Raw genomic sequence first — 21,027 nt, 5'->3', positions numbered from 1 at the left:
AGCCTTCCCAGCGGGCGCTGGGGGCGGGCGAGTGCGGATGAGAAATCCCAGCGTGCCCTGCGCCGCCACTCCGTCACAGGCGGGTCCCGCTGGCCTCCAGCGGCCCGGCGGGCGCCCAGGCCTGCCCCGCGCAGGGGCCAGGAGCGGGCGGGCGGGTCCCAGCCCCACGAGCTCCCGCAGCGGCTGGGCCCGGGGGCAGGGGCGCCAGGAGCGGCCAGGGGGCCCCGGGGAAAGACCGGGACGTTGCGCTTGGCAGAGAGACGCCGGGCGGGGGAGCGGCCTGAGGCCCGTTTCTAATGGACCCTTCGCAGAGCCGGGGTCGCCGGCGGCAGCCAGTGTAACGCCAAGCCCGGGACCTTCCTCGCCACGCAGCGCGGGCGGGGGAGCGCGGAGCCAGGCGGGCTCGGGGAGGGGGCGGGTCCAGCTGGGCGTTCCCAAGCTGGCCAGAGATTCGGGATCGGGGTGGGCCTGGCCCTCCGTCCGGCGCTGGGACGGGCTGGATCCACGCCAGGAGCGCTCCGCTGCTCATTCCCTCCAAAGCGCCTGATGGCAGCCACTCTTGGAAGACCGTACGCGGGGCGGATAGACCATTAGTCTGACCCACCCGTGCCACTCTCATGGTGAGAGGCTGCCCAGCAAGAGCTCCCCTCTGCTTTGCTCAGTACCCATTTTGCTCTGTGCTGCTTGCCCAGGCCCCCACGAGGCTCAGACTCAAAGGGGGGGCTATGCCGCCCCGTCCCCCCCCCGGCATCAACAGAGATTCCAGTCCTCCAACCAAGGCACGCGGTCTCTAACCCCTGCTAAATGGGGAAGGTAAAAGCCTGGGCACCCACAGCACCTTAGCCTGTGTCAGAGGCAGACGGGGCATGCGCCCACACCTGCTCATGTCACTCTTCACACCATATCCACACTGGGCCACAGAGCACTCACCTCTGCAGCTCTGGCAAGAGGCAACAGTTGAGTAAACAGCCAGGGAGGAAACTGACAGCAAGGCTGAGCCCATGTGCATAAGTAGCCTCCCTAGTCAGAGTAGGCACAGGTGGTGGAAGATATTTTTTTCTTACTATGATCTGGCAGCACTGCCCATTGTCCTAACCTGCCAAGCAATAGAGGCCTTAGCATTAGTCTAGTACCTTAAAAAAAATATTGCAGTTTCCTAGTCCCGTTAGTGCTTGATATACCTAAGTGGTTATTTTCTCCTAACATTTCCTCCTGGTGACATTGCCACAGGTGTTGACTAAATTCTTTGAATCTTGCCCTTTCCAACAATTTGGAAGTTTCATATGCAAAAGGTTATAGTATGTGACATGGTTAATTTTTCCTTGCAAGTCAACACACCGAGCACTGCAGTTTATAGTACATTCTGCTCCTGCCAGGAAGAAACCCCTTCCTGTCAACCACAGCACCAGATAGGCCATGCACAACTTACTCTTGTAGCATCCAGCAAGTGTTTTGCTCAGAACATCTGTGCACCATGTTCATCAAGCTGTAGTGCTCTGTTACAGATGGGTAGTGGAGACTGGCAAGCACAGCTGCATCTACACCCCTATTTTTTTCCTGTTTACCCCCAGTCCAAAAATGCATTAGAACTTTAATTCTAACACAATTTTTACTTTAACGCCTGGAGATAAATCCTTGAACATTTTTGTTACATAAAATGTTGTATCTGCTGGTAAGTTGTGATTTAGTCCTACAACTTTAACTACACTAGGATTCTTTTAGAAAAAAAGTTGGTGCAGATGTGATTGTAAAGGGAGGAAAATACTAAAAAAAAAAGACAAGACTTTTCTCTGAAGGCTGTGAATACTAGTCATATTACTTCCCTAATTATTCGCTCAGTGTTACTGGACTTCTAACCCCATAAAGACAAATTGTAATTAACCACTTTCCATTGACTTGAGCCGATTGTTTGATATGGGTTTTAAAACTTTCTAGAGGTTAATCTTACAGTTTGACTTTTTTTTTTGTTAAAAGGGCATCAGGTTGAAGTGAGAAGAAATATACTAAGAATCATACCTGCACACCTAAGAAATAAGAATTCATTCCTGAATGAATTTAGTTTTTATTGATTACATGAGATACATAAATCCACCATTTCCAACTACTGTAGACTTGTTTTTCCTGCTTATTGCTAGTGTACAAACTCAGGATTTCATAGCTCTGTGTACAAAGTTGAGGTTTTCCAAAGTTCAGGAGTGGGCTAGTTTTTCTTGGTTTCTTTTATTGATCACTTTTCTTCTACTGTCTCCCTTCCTTAAGGCTTCTAAGAATGAATTCCAGCCCTTCCCCATCTGTAGAAATAAGTGTTTTGCATTTTACATGCACACAAATATAATTTGTTGGGATCATCACTGTGCTGAGGTTTCCCGGTGAGGAGAGGAACCCTAACCCTGAATTTGATAGAATATGCTTAAGTGAATCATAAGATATACTATAGATACCCATGACTAAATTGTAGCCTGTCATGGACAGGTCACAGGCAAGACGAAAAATCTACGGGCCCGTGACCTATCCATGACACTATAAATATGGGGGTCACTGCTGGGGCCTGCTGTGACACTGGCTGCCCAGGGGAAGACTACGGACAGCTGCACTGGCCGCCCAAGCACTGCTGCCCCGAGGAAGCGGCTGCACTGGCCACCTGAGAACTGCTGCTTGGGGAGTCCCCAGGGCTAGTTTCCTAGGGCTTCTCAAACAGCGGTCAGTGTGGCTGGGTGTGGGACCACTCCAGCAGCAGCCGGTGTGGCTGTCCCCGAGGCCGCCTAAGCAGCTGGCCCAAAAGCCAGCTGCTTGGGCAGCCCTGGGGTCAGCCACACTGGCCCCTGCAGAAGTCATGGAATCCATGAAACATTGAGCCCTAACAATAGGCCATGGAAAATATCCGGCTAAATCCCCTGTACTGAAAGTTTTCAACTCGGATGTTTACAAAGGTCACTATTAGGGTTAATTTAATACTAACATATGGGGAAAAAATTTTATAGCACTGGGTATTTTGAATACTGAAGGCCAATTAGTATCTTGACACATGTAGACTTTTCCTTTTGGTTTTCAAATAAAGTTGCCCACATCTTAGGGTAGAGTTTGGCTTCAGAGGTTTCTGTTTGAGTGGAGAAGGGAGGGAAAAGAGACCGCACAAGTTCTTTATTCCAGAATAGTGTTTAATGTCATTGTAAGACAGTCACATTTAACCCATTCATTACAGGTAGGGTTTTGATGGCAATATTGTGCATCTTAATTAGCTATCGCTATAATTGAATTATTTGGTTCTTACAGATGTATAGATAATGTGAGGCAAACTACCATATTTGCTCCCAATGAGTTTTACCAATACCATCTATGAAATATTTACACTATTTTAATCACAGTATGTGAGTAAATAGCATACAAGGAAATTAATTTCCTGTGGATTATGAGAATGGTGCAATATTGGCCAAACATTTTTCCCCTCTATGTAACATGCATATCCTGCAAATACCAGAAATAAGATTTATTTAATTTGAAAAAAACCCCACCATATTAGAATCCTAGAAAGAGCAGTCACTTTAAGGCAAGATATTGAGATGTCTACACAACCTTTTTAAAAAATAGAGAAATGAGAACTTTTTATCAAAGATCGCACATGCTTCTACATATAGGTACCTGTAGATCATAAAAAGACAGTAATAAAAACATCAGTGCAAAGTCCTAGGTTAGGTTATTTAGTAGAGAAAATGAGGCGATAACTGTTCTCAGAGCAAGCCGTTATTTTCAAATATCAAAACATATGCTCCTTAGAGACTATTCTATTTCTGGCTGCAGGCCACATATGTTGCATAAAATGTAATTTTTACTAGATCAAACAAGGTATAAAAAGCTGTTGAGACTATATTTTAAAACAAATTTCATCCCAATTTTAGTATGTTCCTTTATCATGCTTACTTTTATTTATCCTTTAATAATAAAAATGATTAACAGTTTATCAAAAGTCTTGACCACTGATTTTTTCTAACCCATCAAGAATAGTGCAAAGAGATGCAAACTCAGTGCTGTTCCTCTAATATTTTGGTGAGGACCCAAGACTAGGTTTTACAGACAAAAAAATAAAAACATGATCCTAAAAAGCTTGAGTCAATGTGGATTTTGTAAAAGGGGAGGGAAAGGCACAGAAATCAGTTGAGCTATGAACACTGTTAACCAGAGGTCAGGACAAATGCTAACAATCATACAGTACTACATATTTAACCGAAGTCCAGACAACTGTCACAGCTGCAAAATCAATTTTTAAAAAAGCATTGAGTTTCTACTTACCAGTATATTTTGTGCTGTAAGACACTGTGCTGTAATAACACTGCAAAAAGGCAGTATGTATTGCTTTCAATTTATTTAACAATGGAACGTTTCACAAAAACAGTAGTCTACTTTCCTGTGTCTAAGTGACTTGTGGTTTTGATGATGGAATGGAATAAGTCTCAAAAGCATCAAGTGAGCAGGAAATAAAATCTAGTTCGTTATATTTACTATAGGTTACTATTTACATGCTATATACTGAATGAAAAAAATTATGCACAAGATAGCTAATAAAACTGGGATTTTGGTTTTTATTTTAACTAGCTCCCATCAGTTTAACATTCAGAAAGACATTCTTAGATTTTTGTTGTAATCATTCCTAAGAAATTGGACCGTGAATGTTTTAGGCACCAAAAGAAGATTTAAGTGTACTTTTCTATTGTACTTTGCTCTTCTGGGTTGGAAAGATGATTGGTCATTATAAGAGAGTGAGAGTGTGTGTGTGTGTTTGGGGGCGGGGGAAGAATCTAAAGAGCATTTTATTGATGGACAAATAAAATGGATTGTAAGTTGCCTGTCCTGTGTCTTCTTCATTGCATATTTTACTTTAAGTTCTATCACTGTCAGCCTTGATTGAAAAGTGTTTTTAAAATAGTGCTAAAAATTAGTGTGATTTTACAGTCTTCAGACAGCTTTGTCCAAAGAGAACAGACTGTGATCACCATAAAACTGATAGGTGAATGAGAAAACTATACATGTACTGCAGCTAGACCCAGTAGAGTAACTAATCACATGCATGAGACCGTAAATTGTATTTGCACCCTATGGTGTTTTAAATATTGTATCACATAAAGGAATAAAATTTATCAATATAGAGTTTTTACAAGAAGTGAGGGACTGAACACTAGAATGAGCCAAGTATATCTGCCAACGCAAATCATTTCTGACCTGCAACGTATCTGCTATTGGAGTCCTAGGATTTTCAAGTGGGGAGAATCAATTACGTGAAGTTGTGACGTAAAGTATTTTATGTGTAAATATCATTTGTGACCTGATAGTTGAACCCGAGTCCCTAGATGACAAGCTAATGTATTTGCTGACTGCACTACTGAGGTCCTTGACATTTTAAGAACGGTTTTAAAACGTGGGAAGATCACACATGTGGCATCACAACCAACCCGGTCTTCATTCAAAGTTTGCAAATCATCAGTGTCTCGCACAGAGGACTTCATTTAAATGGATTGACTAATCTTACTCAGATAGCTGGTATAAAACTCAAACTATGTCTAGGAAACTGAATACGTTTTCCAAATAAAAGATTCAGAAGGTGTCATGTATCTGCCCCTTTTAAAAAGAGCTGGATAAGAGCATTTGTTAAACCTGGCTAACAGGTACATTTTTAAATTTCAGAAATGAGGTACAAGAAGCATTTGAATTATAAGGTAAGGCACCATTATTTACAACTTCCATCATGGGCACTCATTCTGATCAATGTTTCAGATACATTTGAACCTTGAGGTTAAATGCGACACAAATGTTTTCTAGCTGTTCTGTCCAATTTCGTTTCTGACTGTTTGTGCAACCACTGACATTTTACTGACCATTGCTGCACCAATGAATGGTGAATAGTGGGAACGTCATCATAAACCACCCACATCTTTCCTCTGGCATTCTACAACACCTTGCCATGTATAATGTAACAGGTAACAGAAAAGACGACTTGTACTATATCCACAGGGCAAGTGATTAAACTGATACAGTAAAGCCAGAATAAACTATCTGAATATTCCAGGGATGGTTTAAAACTTGAGTTACCCGCAAGTACTATGATTACAAAAATTAATTTAGATTAATGCTTGGATATCACCACGTAAGTGAAAAACAGGTGGTTTCTAGAAATCCTGTGGTTTTAGCTTGGGGAGGGTTGGTCCAACACGTGTTGAAACGCAGAGTCTCATTTTAAAATGTCCAAGTTATTTTCAAGTAGGAAAAACGCACAAAGCACAAGTGAGCAGAATTGCTTCACTTCTGTTATTTTCTGCTGTAGGAGTTCACAGATATGGCACAGCAGTCAGCTGATACCAGTTAACAGTCTCCTTCCTCAAGTTGAAATCCTTTAGGGACAGCATAACTCCACCCAGAAAGAAGTTCTCACGCAACGATTCTGCACTGAGCACACTTAGCTGAAGTTCCCTCTGCTTCAAAGTCTCCTTACTGTATCCACTGTACACAAGCTATGAAAAAACACACAGCCAATGAAAGCTAAGACAGTTTATTAGATGTCCAGAATTATAAGGACAGCTGGCGGTTAAAGGGATTTATAGATGGGCTCCTGGGTTGTTCTCCTGGGTCGACCACTGACTTGCTGTGTGACCCCGGGCAAGTCTGTGTCTCAGTTATCCTTTGTAAAAAGGGGATGTTTATCTGTTAGAGGGGTATTGTGTAACTTAAAGTATCCTGAGTAGCTTGGATGGAAGGTGCTGGTAAGTGAAAAGATTGCTAAGTCCAATCAGTTCAGAGCAACCAGAGAGCCATCAAGTGATGTGGGTTATAGCCAATGCATTTTGTGAATTCAAGTTCGACTATGCCAATATCTAAGATTTTTTTCGCCTCTTCCAGAGTTACAATCTTTATTATGAGAAACTCTGCTTTACCACACTTAAGGTATTCTTTAATTAGAATAGCTTGTTTACATATTAATTTTTTTTTTTATTATAGGGTAAGAAGAAGGGCTGGGAATAAATCTGGAACAGGAGTGTGCACATTTATAAGGTACAAAGCTTTCAGAGGTGCAAAGCAAATTTACTGAGAGATGTTCGACAGGAATTATTTACCAGGCTTTCAAATAAATTGTAGTCACCAGCATGTATTTATGAAAGGCAGTTATGGAATCTTTACCAGGTAATTGACTTTTCTTACCATTTCATTGAATGTTGGGTTCCTTGTTTTTCGTGTGATTTTGGTTTTGCGCTTAGATGTTTTGTTTATATCTGGAAGTAAGTATGTTTTTACATAAGGATTTGGATCTGCACCATCTTCAGTAACCTGTAAATACAGAGCATAACAACTAGCCTTCATTCTATTTTAATGTAGTCCATTTGAATTTTTCTTTAAAAGAAATGCATTAGAGTCTATGTTCACCCCAAATGACCTAACATATGAGCAACTGCTCATAATCAGACTAACTGAAGACAAATGTGTTTTAAGAAGATACTTCTATTCTGTCTCTCACACACCAACATCCCACAGCGTACTATGGCAGTCATTCATATAATACAAGTTTGTGAATTTTTGGTTCACTTTCTTCACTCACCAGGTCTTTAATGTGCATCACCATGATAAACAGAGTGCCATTTCTATACGAGATGGACAACTTTACTTCTCCTCCCACTTTGCCTGAGGTAGGACTTGATTGACTTGCATCTAAAAATATGCACACAGGTTATTTTCCTTCACACAATTGTCCATCAGTACCACTGTACTAAGGTAAAACTGAAAAATGTAAGACATGCCAAGTTCACGTCCTTTTTTCAGTTTTTATCAGTGTGTCAGGAACTTTTTACCTCCAAAATTGGCAAGGTCTGGGTACCCAGAAAGAATAGATATTCTAACAGGCATCACCATGGAGGATTAGAGTGAGAGAATTGGAGTACAGCAACTCTTCACTTAAAGTCGTCCCGGTTAACATTGTTTCGTTGCTGATTAGGGAACATGCTCATTTAAAGTTGCGCAATGCTCCCTTATAATGTCATTTGGCAGCCGCCTGCTTTGCCCACTGCTTGCAGGAAGAGCAGCGTGTTGGAGCGAGCTGGTGGGGGCTTGGAACCAGGGTGGACCAGCAAGCCCCCCCAAGTCCCCTGTGCAGCAGCCACCCAGCAGGCTATCAATTGCTGGCAGTTCAGAGGTCCCTCCCCCCAGTGCCATGTGCTGCTCCTGCCTTGGAGCTGCTCTCCAGAGCCTCCTGCTTGCTGTGGGGAGGAACAGAGGGGCTAATGTCAGGGTGTCCCCCCTGCTCCTGCACCCTGCTTACCCCATCTTCCATAGAGCAGGGGGGACACAGGACAGGGCTCAGGACTGAGGGAGCTTCCTGGCAGCAGTGGCCATCTCAGCTTGCTGATTAACTTAAAAAGGCAGTGAACTTAAGAGTGGGGTCAGCGTACCTAAGGAGGCCATGTGCATCTCTCTCGCACACACACACAGGGTGTCTGTCTGCCATGCTGTCTCCCCTCCCTCCATTCGTGCTGCCTTGTCGAGAGTGAGGCTACATTAACAATGAGTTAACCCTTGAGGGCATTCCCTGGGAAATATCCCACCCTCTGACTTCACCACCTCAACCAAGCTTCACAATAATAATCATCATCATCGCTGTATACAGTATTAAACTGTTTGTTTAAAAACTATATTTTAGTCTTTTGTCTGGTGAAAAAAATTTCCCTGGAGCCTAACCTCCACCCTCCCCGCCTCCATTTACATTAATTCTTATGGGGAAATTGGATTCGCCTAACATCATTTCGCTTAAAGTTGCATTTTTAAGGAACATAACTACAAGGTTAAGCGAGGAGTTACTGTATTTATTTGATCTGATTAATAAAAGCATTAAAAATAAGCAAGAAATTCTCGCTTATGTGCAATTTTTATTTTGCTTGATCTGAAACCATATGGTGTAGGATTTACCCTGAAAGACATTTTCAAAGTAAAGGAGGCTTGAATTTGATTTGAAGGCTGATTATTTTTTCCATGAGGGGAAAATTATTAAACTGAGGAATCAAAAGTTGGATTTTATACTGTGCAGTACTTTCAAGTTTTTCATGTTATATTGCAGTCATTCAATTTACCCCCAAAAAACATGTGTTCCTACCTGCAGGCTTAGCTATTCCATCTATTCCTTCAGCTTTCTCATCACGAAGTAAAGGGTGAAAAAAAGTATAAACAAGATCACACTGCATTTGGGAAAAAGGTTACATGTTAGCTTAAAATGTACTAAAATGTGAGAGTTTGAACTCATTTTATGTAAATGCTTTGAGCAGTCACCTCTGACACCTCTGCTGAACTGTTCATCAAACTCTGTACGTAGCTGTTCAGCTCTACTTTTCTTTTGGCTGCTACATCCTTTATATGAGTTCTTCCCAGAACCATCTTATTAGGAAAGCTACAAGAGAATGACAAGATGCATTTTGTTGCTAATTTTACTGAAGTTACTTAAGATTTAAGTACAACTTAAATCCTGAACGGCTGATATGTATTCTTGCCAATGAAGTCATGACTTGAGACAAAGCACACTAGTGTATTTGCTTTATGAACACACCATTATATTTGCTATATTCAACATTACACACAAAAATACATTCAAATATTAAGGTTGCAAAGCCACAAGCTTGGAAGTGCCAGAGTCAATGTGCAAATTTAATTCAACTCCTTTGTGTATATGCGTTGTATAGTCTTTAAGTACATGATTACATACTACCACAGACATACCTTCCACACAACTCTTGCCTTTTTCAATGCACAATTAATAAGCAGCAGTCGCTATTTTGTTTTTTCATTGTTCAATGTAGTTCAGAGTACCTTACATGTTTAAAGCATAGCTTCCACTGACTTTAGTTGCAGCTGTCCAGACCTTCTGCAAATTAGACCCCTGGGTCTAAAGTCAGGCACCCAGAAAAAACTGAACACACAATTAGTCACTATCTGTGAAAAGGAACTGACAGAGGCAGGAATAAAATACAAATCTTGAGGGCAGTCTTCAGCAGTCTTAATCATGAGACCAACCTTTGTCTTCCTGCCCTCTCTAGCTTCATTCACTACACACACCTACCACCTTATGAAGCAGGGGGTCTTACACACAACCACCTCCTTCACCACATAACCCCAACTCATCCCAGAGCAGGTCCAGCCTGTGCACTGAATGAGGCTGGGGTCCTGTGGAAAAAAAATAGCATATGGTCATGTAATCAATGACTACAACATAATGCATATACACAAGATGAATTAAGGTTGCCCGGCCATCCTTAATTCCAGCATTCCAGCACTGCTTAACTTTGCAACCTTAACATGGTGGGGAGGGTGTGGGTGTGTGCGCGCGCTCCCCCAGGTTTTTTTTAAAAAAAGCTAACGAAAGACAGAAGTTCCATGTGTCATCATATCAACACACATGGGTCCTCAGCAGGGTTGGAACCTTGAGATCCATCACACAAACCTTTATCACTTGAGCTAATGGAGTAATTGACAGCAGGTTGATTGATAGCTTATCATCCTGCATGTGGACTAGCACTTTAGCTAAACTGGACACTTGGCCAGTGGGTTTCACAGATATTTGCTGACAGCAGAGGGATAGGGAGACTTTATCCCAATCTACCACCCACAGGTCCAGCTCTTTTCTGAATCAGGTAGCTTTTTCCGCCATGCTACCTTGGAGCAGCAGGGGCATTACAGAGCACAGGAGAGAGGCTCCCTGCTCTCAGATCCAGCCCTGGTACAGCCAACAGCATCAATTGCAGAGAACATCCTGATCAGTTATGGGATGGAACATGCTCAATGTGGACAAAGTCTTTGGGGAATTTAGCTGCTAAAATATAAGAAGTCGCCACTGAACATATGCAAACTGATTGGTCAAATTTGGGTGGATTTTTATAGGGATGGCAAAAAGGTACATCCTTTACAAAAAGGCCACACCCTGCCAAATTTTCATTCCAATTTTATCATCAGGGCATCATGAAAATTGTTGTGACCCAATGTCAGCAGCACAGAAACGCTTTCAAAAGGGAACTAAAGAGAATTCTTTTAAAATAAGAAATACTTTGTATACCTTAATGATTTGAACTTAGGAAAACCAAATACAGCAAGCTGATGTCTTACTAAGCAAAGAAAGACCTCCCCTCTTCAAAGAGAGACAGTGGCTATTTTTGTTGTCATCCATGATTAGATATATTTCTGGATGTGAGCCCAAAAGCAGAGTAAAGGGTGAGAACTTCCCCTTTTAACACTTATGCCAACACTGGAAAAACTCAGTGAAAGAAAATGTAATATAAAATTCCTTTGTCTACATAAAGGACAGGAGGTATCTTAATTAGAAACATACCCTGGTAACTTCCAAAGAGGAAAGAGAATACCAAGTTTGTTGTGAAGCTCCTGGAACTCATCAAATGTCCGGAAGACAAACATTGGTTCAACTTGCCCCTCTCTCAAGACTCTCACCACATAGATCTGCGTTAAACACATTAAGATATGGAAAGGCAGTTAGGGCATTGCAATAACCATAGCTGTAGTGCACCATGTGGAAAAAAAAAATCTAATGAGTCTTTAAAAACAATTTAATCTGGGTCCACAAAAACTAAACTTCTTAATCATACTGTTATTGCATAGTGTTACTACAGGGTTGTTTGGGTACACTAACTGTACTTTCTCCATACCTTAACATGTCTTTTTTACATTTAATCTTAATTCCCTGATTATAATGCTTGATTTAGGAAGAATTACAGTAAACCTGTAATGTATTCTACACTAAATTAATTAATGTTCTGTTCCCATTCTTGGTAGGTAAATAGACAGCTGAGAGAAACAACAGAATCAACCCATTTAGGAATAGTTATGTTTTGCTCCCCCTCCACCCCCTTTTTTTTTTTTTTTTTTTTTACACACTTTTGGGGCATAGACTAATTCTCTGTTAATAAGAGTTGAATTTATTTGGAGGAAGAGAACGTGAATAAAAGTGAACAGTGGAGAGGAAGTATGGCAGTGGCAGCATGCAGAATGAGTATTTACAAATTGGAATAAAATCTACACACTTACATAATGTTTATCTGGGTTGTACCTCTTTTGGTACGTAAACACGGACACTTCCTTGATTCGACCATCCTGTCTAAGTGAATATGTTTTGGGAGAAAATGAGAGAATGGGCTCATCGTTGGAAGGTAGGCCTGAAAAACGCAGCTGAGCCAGGTTGTGAATGAAGAAATTAAACTTTGTGGCAACACTTCCCAAACTGGATTCAATAAGCCTATAAAAGAGAAAATAACTGAATGCTGGAGCACAATTACATATTCAGAGCACACATTCCAATTTTGTCAGTCAGCACCTTAACTTCCAAGTTCTAAAATATATCAAATCCTCACTGAGGTAAAAAGACACATTACGTTTTGACAAAAAAAATGGTTACTGGTCCATTGACATGACGACATTTCTGCATGTGCTGGGATAACTTTACCCAAAATTTGAGTATTGGATATTGAACAACAAAGGTTGTCCAGAGTTTGTCAAGGCTGTATGCATACCATATTTTTCATTAATTTAGGTTAAGCAATCAACAAACAATATGCTGCAGGAGATCCAGTAGTTCACTTAGTGAAAACTGGATACAGCAAAAATATTTATAATTAGATTTCTGAACGGTTTCTAAAACATGGCAAACTGCAGTTCCAGTGAGAGTTGTTCTTTGAAAGATGCGACTTCACAAGAGGGTTCCCACTGTAAACAGCTTTAGAAGAGTGATATTAGCTATGGAATCAATTTAGGGAATATTTCCTCATGAATGTGCAAGTCTGATGGACAGCAAAATAAAGCTGTTAAGCTATTACTACCCCCAGAATTTTATGCATTAGAATTTTCACTGTTTTTTTTTTAAATAAAACAGCCTCAACATTTTAGCCCTATATTTAAGCATTTGAGAAAATGAAGTTCTGTACAGATCTCAATTAGTGATAGATAACAGATTAGTATTTTATTTTATAATTAGGATAATTTCAAGACTACTGAACTTCTATAAGCTGTAAGTATTACAGTGTCTCAGTGTTTTAGTATCTTAGTGAAGGAGCTTCTAACAGGAAAAAAAAAGTGGTGAGTTTATATATTTTGGTTCTGTTTCACTTGTCACTTATCTAGTACCTTGTAAAGAAAATTGTAGCTTCTGCATCTGTAGTTTGTGGCTGAAGAGCATCTTGGACATATTTTAAGTCTTGAACTCCAGTAAGTTCTGGTAACCCTGAAGCAAGCATCTATAGAAGACGAGTTACTATTTTTACATTGGAACAAGATATCAAATCTATTTTTATATTTAAATAATTAAAACACGAAGGGCCCCAAACTTGATTAACGTAGTACCCAAATGCCCCAAATACTAATGCTATTAACCAATAAATACTCCCACCACCACATTGTGCCAGTTAACACCAGAGTTGAAGAAAAATTAGTTTTGGAATTCTTAATATTTAGCAGTTACTTTAGTTTTAGCTTCTGTAGTAAGAGGTAGGAAATTTATGCTATATTTTAGTTTCCATAGTGCAAAAACTAAGTAAAAAAATCTCAGTAACAAGTACCCCCAGTATTTCCACAGGAACACTACTACATTTCTGGCTTGTAACAGCACGTTTAGAAGTGCTTCTGAAGTATAAATGCCAACAATTTAGGTTTTTGGTATAGACTGGATTTGTCAGAAGCTGTAACTTCCTAGGAGGGAACTTACTAAAATCCACAATTAAACTACAAGAAAATTATGTGCAATAAAAACTATTACCAGTGAAAGCAGGTTAAGCAAGAGGTTTGCATGTTTCCTGATCAAATTGTAAGCTTGGCAGCAGAGATCCACAAACAACTGAAAACGGATAGTAGGTTTTTCACCACCATTAATGACATAGGCCATATCTGATGTTAGCACAAAAGGAGCCCGATCCCTGTTTAAAAGAAAGCAAAAATACATAGTTTATTAAATGGACTTTCTTGGAATTTCATGCACTTTTAGTTGCAATTTGCTAAATTTAAATTACTATTCTAAAACAGTATTTTTCCGAGAGCTTGAACTACATGCATTAATCGATCACTGGACTTGCAGAGAGCAGGTCAGTCTCACTCACAGGGTATGATCTATTCTTCATAATTCTAATGTTACAGCCATGATTTCAAAGGGAAACAATATTCTTTCCAAAAAAATCGTATTTAATAATTAATGAATCCGAAGTTTTACTCCGTGACCAGGTAACATCAGAAAGTAGTAATTTCCAGTTAAAAAAAACTTTAAGCTATGTTAAAATTGTCAGTGTAAAATCAACTACATTTGAAAACACCAGGGAATAAAAAGTTAGGTTCATCTTCAAGTGCTTGTTCATGTCAATTCCAATCAGGTGTGTGCGCAATGTGTACACAGTTGTTGGAAAGTTTTCCCATAGCAGCTCCCATCAGGTCAGGTATGGAGCCCCCAAGAGCGGGGGCTTCATGGCGCTAGATATAGGACCCTGCCAACCCCAGTTCCTTTTTACTAGAAGTGATGGTCATTGGAATTGCGATCACTTGCCTAGCAAATGCTTCGCTTAGCTTTCTTTCCATAGTTAGTTTCGTTTAGTTGTAGTTAATGTTAGGAAATAGTGTATATAGTAAGGTTTGGGAGCAGAGTTTCCCCAATCCCTAACACCCGCCTTGGGCTCCAGAGTATGCCGTGAGCCCTAGACTTTAAATGCTACAGAACCTGCAGTAAGTCTATGCCAATGAGCGACCCCCACGACTCATGTCTGAATTGTCTGGGGAAGGTACACCAGACAGAAAGGTGCAAAATTTGCAGGGCTTTCCACCCCAGAACAAAAAAGGAGCGAGATTTCCGACAAACAGTTGCTCTTGGAATCTGCTCTTCATCCCCAGTCTGCTGCGGACCACCAGGACCCGGCACCGAGTGCGTCCTAATGGAGTACCCCAGCATCGGTACGTGACAGTGCCAAGGAAGGACTCTAGTCTAAGAGACCCTCAGCACTGGTGCTCTCTGGCACTGCACGTTGAGGAGACAACCCAGCACCCCACACTAATACAGTATATCATCCAGCGCATAAGAATGATCCATCCATCCAAACATGAATTCTATTCCTCTTCACATTATCCACTTGCTGACAGTCAAACACAGATGTTTCAACTCATCCTCCATACGCATTATAGGAAAATGTTCTCATTCACCATTGGTCTGTGACCCAGACGGTGCAATTTACTTCTTCCACACTCCAAAGTATACAGCAGATAATACCCCTGGGTCCTTACCATCTCTCTTTCAATTCCTGATAAAGTTTAGGGTACTCCATCATGCAATACATAATTGTATGCCCTCCAAAACAGCATACAGAAGCTATACCACAAATTATACACAGCTATTCCTTGGTGATCAGAGCTATGACGTGGTAGCTGGGGTCATGGGGTCAGAGTTAATTGTTCCCCAAACAATCTCAACATTTAAAAAAGCTACACTAACCTCATCTTAGAATATCCTGGTTCCAAGATGTTTGGTTTTATAAAAACTTCCTTAGGTTTTTCACTGATTTGTGCAAAGCTCTTTTGGTCCAGGAAATTCATTTAAAAAATAATATCCTTAAGGAAAAAGTGATATTTCTGAAATTATAGAAATGAAATATAGACTACAGTTGTGCCAATTAGCACATTTTGATCTTCCAATTGCTGGAATAGTAACCACTATTTTAAAGCTACACCTGTGCGTCTAGTTTTTAAATGCACAGAACATCTCCAGTATGTAGGAGCAGCCTTCACACCTTGACATTCTTCAAGCAGAGCTGTAACTACCAAAGTTGATGGCCAGGGAGAGATTGTGGAGACTTTTCAGAAGCACAGTAGTCTACAATGAGAATCCAAAATGGATTTTGGAAATTGGGTGGTTCAGCCTAAAAGAACAGTTACTTACCTTACAGTAAATGATTTTTCTAGATGGTCTATGCATGTGGATCCCACCTATGATGCATTGTGCCCGCTACACAGGAGTTAAGAAAGTTCTTTAGCAGTGTCCACTAGGAGTCCTGCGTGCACTTTAGGTGCTCTTGCTCCCCCACCCAAGAGCATAAAGGGCGGGGTGACCCCAACGGCTACTCAATTTCTTTTGCTGCCCAGAGTCCCAATGATAAGATTCTGAGCTGCAAGAATGAAGGGTGAGTCGTGGGATCCACAAACACAGAACATCTTGAAGAATCAGTTACTACAAGGTAAGTAACCATTCTTTCACCTTTGATCGCCTGTGCACATGGATCCCACTTACTATAATTAGCAAGCAGTTTGATTCTTTGGAGGTGGGTGGCTAGGTGGTTATCTGAACAAAGATTGGAGAACAGGTCTTCCAGCTAATGATGCCACTAAAGAGTAATGTCTATTAAGTGTGTGAACTGATGACCACATAGCTGCTCTACATACTTCTGTCAGTGGAAACTTGCTGAAGCAGAGTGGTCTGACCTGAGCCTTCTGCCATATTCCACAATCTAAGATTCTTCAACCGTCTTGTTTTGTTTAGGTAATACAAGAGGGCTCCGACATCCACAGTATGAAGTTTTGTTTTGATTCTGCAGGAGAAGCAAGAGTCCCAGGATAGAAAACTGGTAAGTGAATATACTGGTTACTGTGAAAATCCTGTATTAACTTGGGTATGACTTTAGGATGGAGGTCTTAATGTAACTGTCCATATGAAAAAGTCTATGGTGGGTAGACATGAGAGCTTGGCTTTAGCTAACTATGTGGTGAAGTAATAGCCACTAGAAACTCAGCTTTCATGGATAAGTGATGAATAAAACAAGATACGGACTCAAAAAGACGTTTCATTAAAGTCACAAACACTAAACTCAAATACCATTTCTTGTGGTAACAGGAGATTTAAACCTTTTAGGAGCCTGGTAACTCTGATGGGGAAAAAACTGAAGATCCTTGTCACGAGGTGAACTCACTGCTGATGGTGCATCCTCTTGGCCATCCTGGGAATTAGCTCTGCTAGGTGCTGCACCCTCCTCCAGCAGTGTCTCCCCTCTCACTCCAGGAACTACAGCCTCCCCTTCATGATATGGGGCTCTGGCTAGGTCACTATCGTGGTTTTCCTTTCTGGGGAGGGAAGTCTTTTCCCAAACATGCTCAGGCAGTCTTCTTATGCACTGCCCTGCTGGTGCCACTTCCCCAGTGGCTGGTTAGGAAACCCAGGCCCACCCTCTACTCTGGGTTCTGGCTCCAGGACCCGCTAGCCCGGAATCAAGGTCTGTTCCACCCTGTACTATGCTGCATTTCCCTGAGCCCTTTCCAAATTTTCTGGCTCTCCCTTCCTTCTCTGGGTCTGCCAGTTTTACCATTCCCTCCTTCCATGGAGTAAATGCAGCCTACACATCTCTGCAGCCTCCAAACATGTCTCTTAGTCTCTTCAAGTGGACTTACTCTTCTACGCAACAGGCAAGATTTAAAATCCGGTAAGCGTGGTTGAGGCATCATGGCCAAAACCCAGTATTGCTACCAACTACCTATAAAAATACAATTACTTTTTTTTTTTAAGCCAAGAGGCAATAAAATATAAAAACTAACTTTCTCCTAAGCTACAATCTAAAAGCTGTAAAAAGGGACTCAGAAGTTCCAACTCTGCCAGGACGGTCAGAAGGAACAGGCTGGCAGTTGGGTCACCCTGCCCTTTATGCTCTTGTGTGGAGAAACGGAAGAGCATGTCCGACCCCTAGTGGACACTGCTAGAGAAAACTTCCTGCATTCCTGTGCAGAAGACACAAGTGAACTATGAGTGGGACCCACATACACAGGAGCTTGAAGACAATACTAAGTTCACATTGAGGACCGTGATAACAAAAATTTAGATGTTAAATCGTGAGAGGAAAAATGCAAAAGGGAAGTTGCTTGCATTCTCAAATGCTAAACTGCAGAAGATACCTTTTAAAGCTACCAAACGTCTGTGCATGGCCCAAAAACTTTCCAAAGTCAATATGGAACATATGTCCCGTGCTTCGAAGCATTATGTTATCGTTGTGACGGTCACAGATTCCCAATATGTAGGTGGCTACGCAGCATCCTGCACAAGAATAGATGAAGTTTTCTGAAGCCTGAAATTAGCAAAAAGTAAATGAGATCAAAGCGAATCTACCAATGGGAAAAACAATGTACTTCAGTTGATCATTCATTCAGAGTTCACTTTTTACAATAGGGATGTGGCTCTGGGCAGCTGACAGTTCTTAAGTAAACTTCCCTTAGACTACTTGGGAAGCTATTCATTTAAGAAAAATGAACTGTACTGCTAAGGGGAAAGGCAATTTGTTAGGTTTTTGGGGGTCAGAAGGCAGATAAGGTAGAGAAAAGGCTGTTCAGAGATAAAGCACAAGCAAAGGCCAAAGAACGTGTGTTTACCATATCTGCATACCCCGGCCTGATAACCAAGTGTTGCATCCAAAGGAGAAGCAGCATGAGAAGGGGCCATATCTTCTAAGCCAAGATTAAAATTGAGACCCGTTCTACACTAAAGTTAGGTCAACACAAGGCAGCTTATGTCATTCTATTTATGTCAGTGTCTACACTACAATGCGGCTTCCACCGAAGTAAATCTCCTGCTATGCCACCATAACAACTCCACCTCCACGCAAGGCGTAGCACTTATATTGATATAGTTAGGGTGATGCAGTATTCGGGTAGACACTAAGGTTATACTTACATCACCTATCAGCTGGAGCCCTTGGCTCTGAGCTGTGAGCCCTATGCCCAGATGACAGTTCGGATCAGCTGGGCATGGGGTGCAGGATCCAGCTGTCAGTGTCCCACATCAGTTGGCGGAAGCACTCCTGGTGAGGACATGCACCGCCCACTGAAAGAGCAAGTGTGGACATGAACCACTGCTTCATTTACTGCGGTGGCTGTTCGTGGACTTAAGTCGACTTAATTTTGTCATGTAGATAAGCCCTGAATGTCATGCTTCCCCCTACTTTTAATTTTGGAGTGAAATGTTTCCTACAGTTAGAAAACATTTCCACAGACATTTCTGAAGTGAAACATTAAACTGTTTCCAAAAGAGACTCCTTTACAATCCTACAGTTTTGATTCCTTTTCTGAAGTAGATACAGTACAGAAAATTCAGCTTCCCAAATACCTTAAAACAGATGGTTAGAAAACTTATTTAGTGGCAGAATCAGAACAGTTGTATTCTCCTGTAACTTAAAATGTAACATTTGAAAGGAAGACTATGGAAATTACCTTTTCATATTCTTCCTCTGTAGGATTATACTTTCGCAGCCATTCTGCAAGTGGCTTGTCTTTAAAAGATCCTGTCACTCCATATTCCACTTGAATTTTCCTAAGTGTATCTGAAGCAGGAACAAGCTCCACCATTCCTTTACATAAAAATTAAGTTGTGAGAGAGGGAGAGAGCACACATGAGAAAAGACTACTCTGGTTTAAATCCTATTTTTACATTATATTTTCCACTACCTCTCATTTGGTATGAAGTCTCCTGTAGACATTTGATTTTAAAATGTAGAGCCCAACCCCAGTCTCAAGCAATGAAAAAAATCTATTAACTTTGTTAGTCTGCTAAACCTCTCTGCAGGCAATTTTACAAAGTATACTACAAAATGTATGTAAGCAAATTAGGCTTGTGTGTTATTACTACCTGTGTTAAGGTTTGTGGAATATCGTAGGTAACTCCTACTTTGATTCAAAAAAAAAACAAAACAAAAAAAAACAACTATCAGCTGGTTAAATATGCCATTTGTGTAAAACTAGTATTGGGTATAATCAGTGATGAGCTGCCAAAAATCTTAACCGGTTCCCTCCTCACCCCACAAGGGGGTCGTGCCCCGCCCCCCAGGACTCCTGCCCCATCCAACCCACTACGTTCCTTGATGCGCCCACCCCCCAGGACCGTTGCCCCATCCACCCCCCTCCCCTGTCCCTTGACACCCTCCTGCCTGGTTCTGGGGGCACTCGTGGGCCACCATAGTGAGCACCCACCCCACCCCTAAGAGCCAGAGGGACCTGCCAGGGGGGTGAGGTGGGGAGTCCCAGCAGTGCTTACCTGGGGCAGCTCCCAGGAAGCATCCAGCAGGTCCCTCTGGCTCCTAGGGGCGGGGAAGCATAGCTATGGGGGGGAGCAGCTGCTCCCCCCACTGATCACATCAAAAGTGGCACCTTAGGCACCGACTCCGTAGGTGCTCCGGGGCTGGAGCACACCCACAGGGAGAATTTGGTGGGTGCAGAGCCCCCACTGGCAGCTCCCCCACCCCAGCTCGCCTCCGCCGCCTCCCCTGAACGTGCCGCCCTGCTCCGCTTCTCCACCCCCGGTTTCCCACGAATCAGCTGTTTGCACAGGAAGCAGGGGGTGGGGTGGGGGAGAAAGGTGAGAAACAAACAGCAGCTTCACACTCAGGCCTGGGGAGGTGAGCTGGGGCAGGAGGGCACATGAGGAGGGCCGGGGGGGGGGGAGGGGGCCATGCGTAGTGGAACCACTCCTCACCCCAGCTCACCTCCGCCTCCCTGGGCCTGAGCACAAAGCCACTGCTTGCTTCTCAGCCCTCCCAGGCTTCCCGCATGAACAGCTGATGCAGGGGCGGGGGGGGGGAGGAGAAGAGAAGCACAGTGGGGCAGCAGGTTCAGGGGAGGAGGCAGAGGTGGAGCAGAGGTGAGATGAGCTGGGGCCAGGAGCGGGGTGGCGAGCTGCTGGTGGTTGCTCTGCACCCAACAAAATTTTCCCCATGGGTGCTCCAGCCCCGGAGCACCCACAGAGTCGGCGCCTAAGGCACCACTTTTGGCCAGTTGTTAGAACCGGTTGTCCAGCGAACTGGTGCGAACCGGCTCCAGCTCACCACTGGGCATAATCATTACGTAATGACTGTAAAATCTCTCATGTGCACTCCTAAGTAGTTTAGGAGACTAACTTTGTAGTATAAGTGACATGCTGGAGTAGAAGAGGCTCCAAGTTGACTTATTTCTAGAGCAACACAAAATACTCAATATGTGGTGCTACAAGGGGCCTTATTTAGAAGAAGAACT

General features: G+C 42.3%; 1 protein-coding gene and 1 long non-coding RNA gene across 8 annotated transcripts in view; one reads left to right on the top strand and one right to left on the bottom strand.

Annotated features, from left to right (window-relative positions):
• Positions 1 to 39: 39 nt before the first annotated feature.
• Positions 40 to 21,027, top strand: part of LOC140912653 (uncharacterized) — a 38,469-nt gene continuing 17,481 nt past the window's right edge. For both annotated transcript variants that reach the window (XR_012159333.1, XR_012159334.1), the window contains exons 1-4: positions 40 to 620; positions 5,677 to 5,708; positions 6,985 to 7,038; positions 16,526 to 16,610. This is a non-coding gene — a long non-coding RNA (uncharacterized lncRNA). The remainder of the gene's footprint in view (positions 621 to 5,676; positions 5,709 to 6,984; positions 7,039 to 16,525; positions 16,611 to 21,027) is intronic.
• PIK3C2A (phosphatidylinositol-4-phosphate 3-kinase catalytic subunit type 2 alpha) overlaps positions 2,808 to 21,027 on the bottom strand; it is a 90,214-nt gene continuing 71,994 nt past the window's right edge. For 2 of the 6 annotated variants that reach the window (XM_073347387.1, XM_073347391.1), the window contains 11 exons: positions 19,234 to 19,370; positions 17,926 to 18,095; positions 13,775 to 13,931; positions 13,147 to 13,256; positions 12,055 to 12,262; positions 11,345 to 11,469; positions 9,298 to 9,415; positions 9,125 to 9,206; positions 7,580 to 7,689; positions 7,186 to 7,311; positions 3,138 to 6,500 (listed from right to left, as the gene is read on the bottom strand). In XM_073347387.1, coding sequence (XP_073203488.1) covers positions 6,318 to 6,500; positions 7,186 to 7,311; positions 7,580 to 7,689; positions 9,125 to 9,206; positions 9,298 to 9,415; positions 11,345 to 11,469; positions 12,055 to 12,262; positions 13,147 to 13,256; positions 13,775 to 13,931; positions 17,926 to 18,095; positions 19,234 to 19,370 — 1,526 coding nt within the window. In that variant the 3' untranslated portion in view covers positions 3,138 to 6,317. Of the gene's footprint in view, positions 3,098 to 3,137; positions 6,529 to 7,185; positions 7,312 to 7,579; positions 7,690 to 9,124; positions 9,207 to 9,297; positions 9,416 to 11,344; positions 11,470 to 12,054; positions 12,263 to 13,146; positions 13,257 to 13,774; positions 13,932 to 17,925; positions 18,096 to 19,233; positions 19,371 to 21,027 lie in introns of those variants that run through there. The other 4 variants (XM_073347388.1, XM_073347389.1, XM_073347390.1 and 1 more) reach the window with 4 other exon arrangements.

Source organism: Lepidochelys kempii, chromosome 6 (genome assembly GCF_965140265.1).
Source record: "Lepidochelys kempii isolate rLepKem1 chromosome 6, rLepKem1.hap2, whole genome shotgun sequence".
NCBI classification, from domain to species: Eukaryota; Metazoa; Chordata; order Testudines; family Cheloniidae; genus Lepidochelys; species Lepidochelys kempii.
The sequence above is the reverse complement of the archived record's forward strand: the minus strand, read 5'-3'. Positions and strand labels throughout refer to the sequence as shown.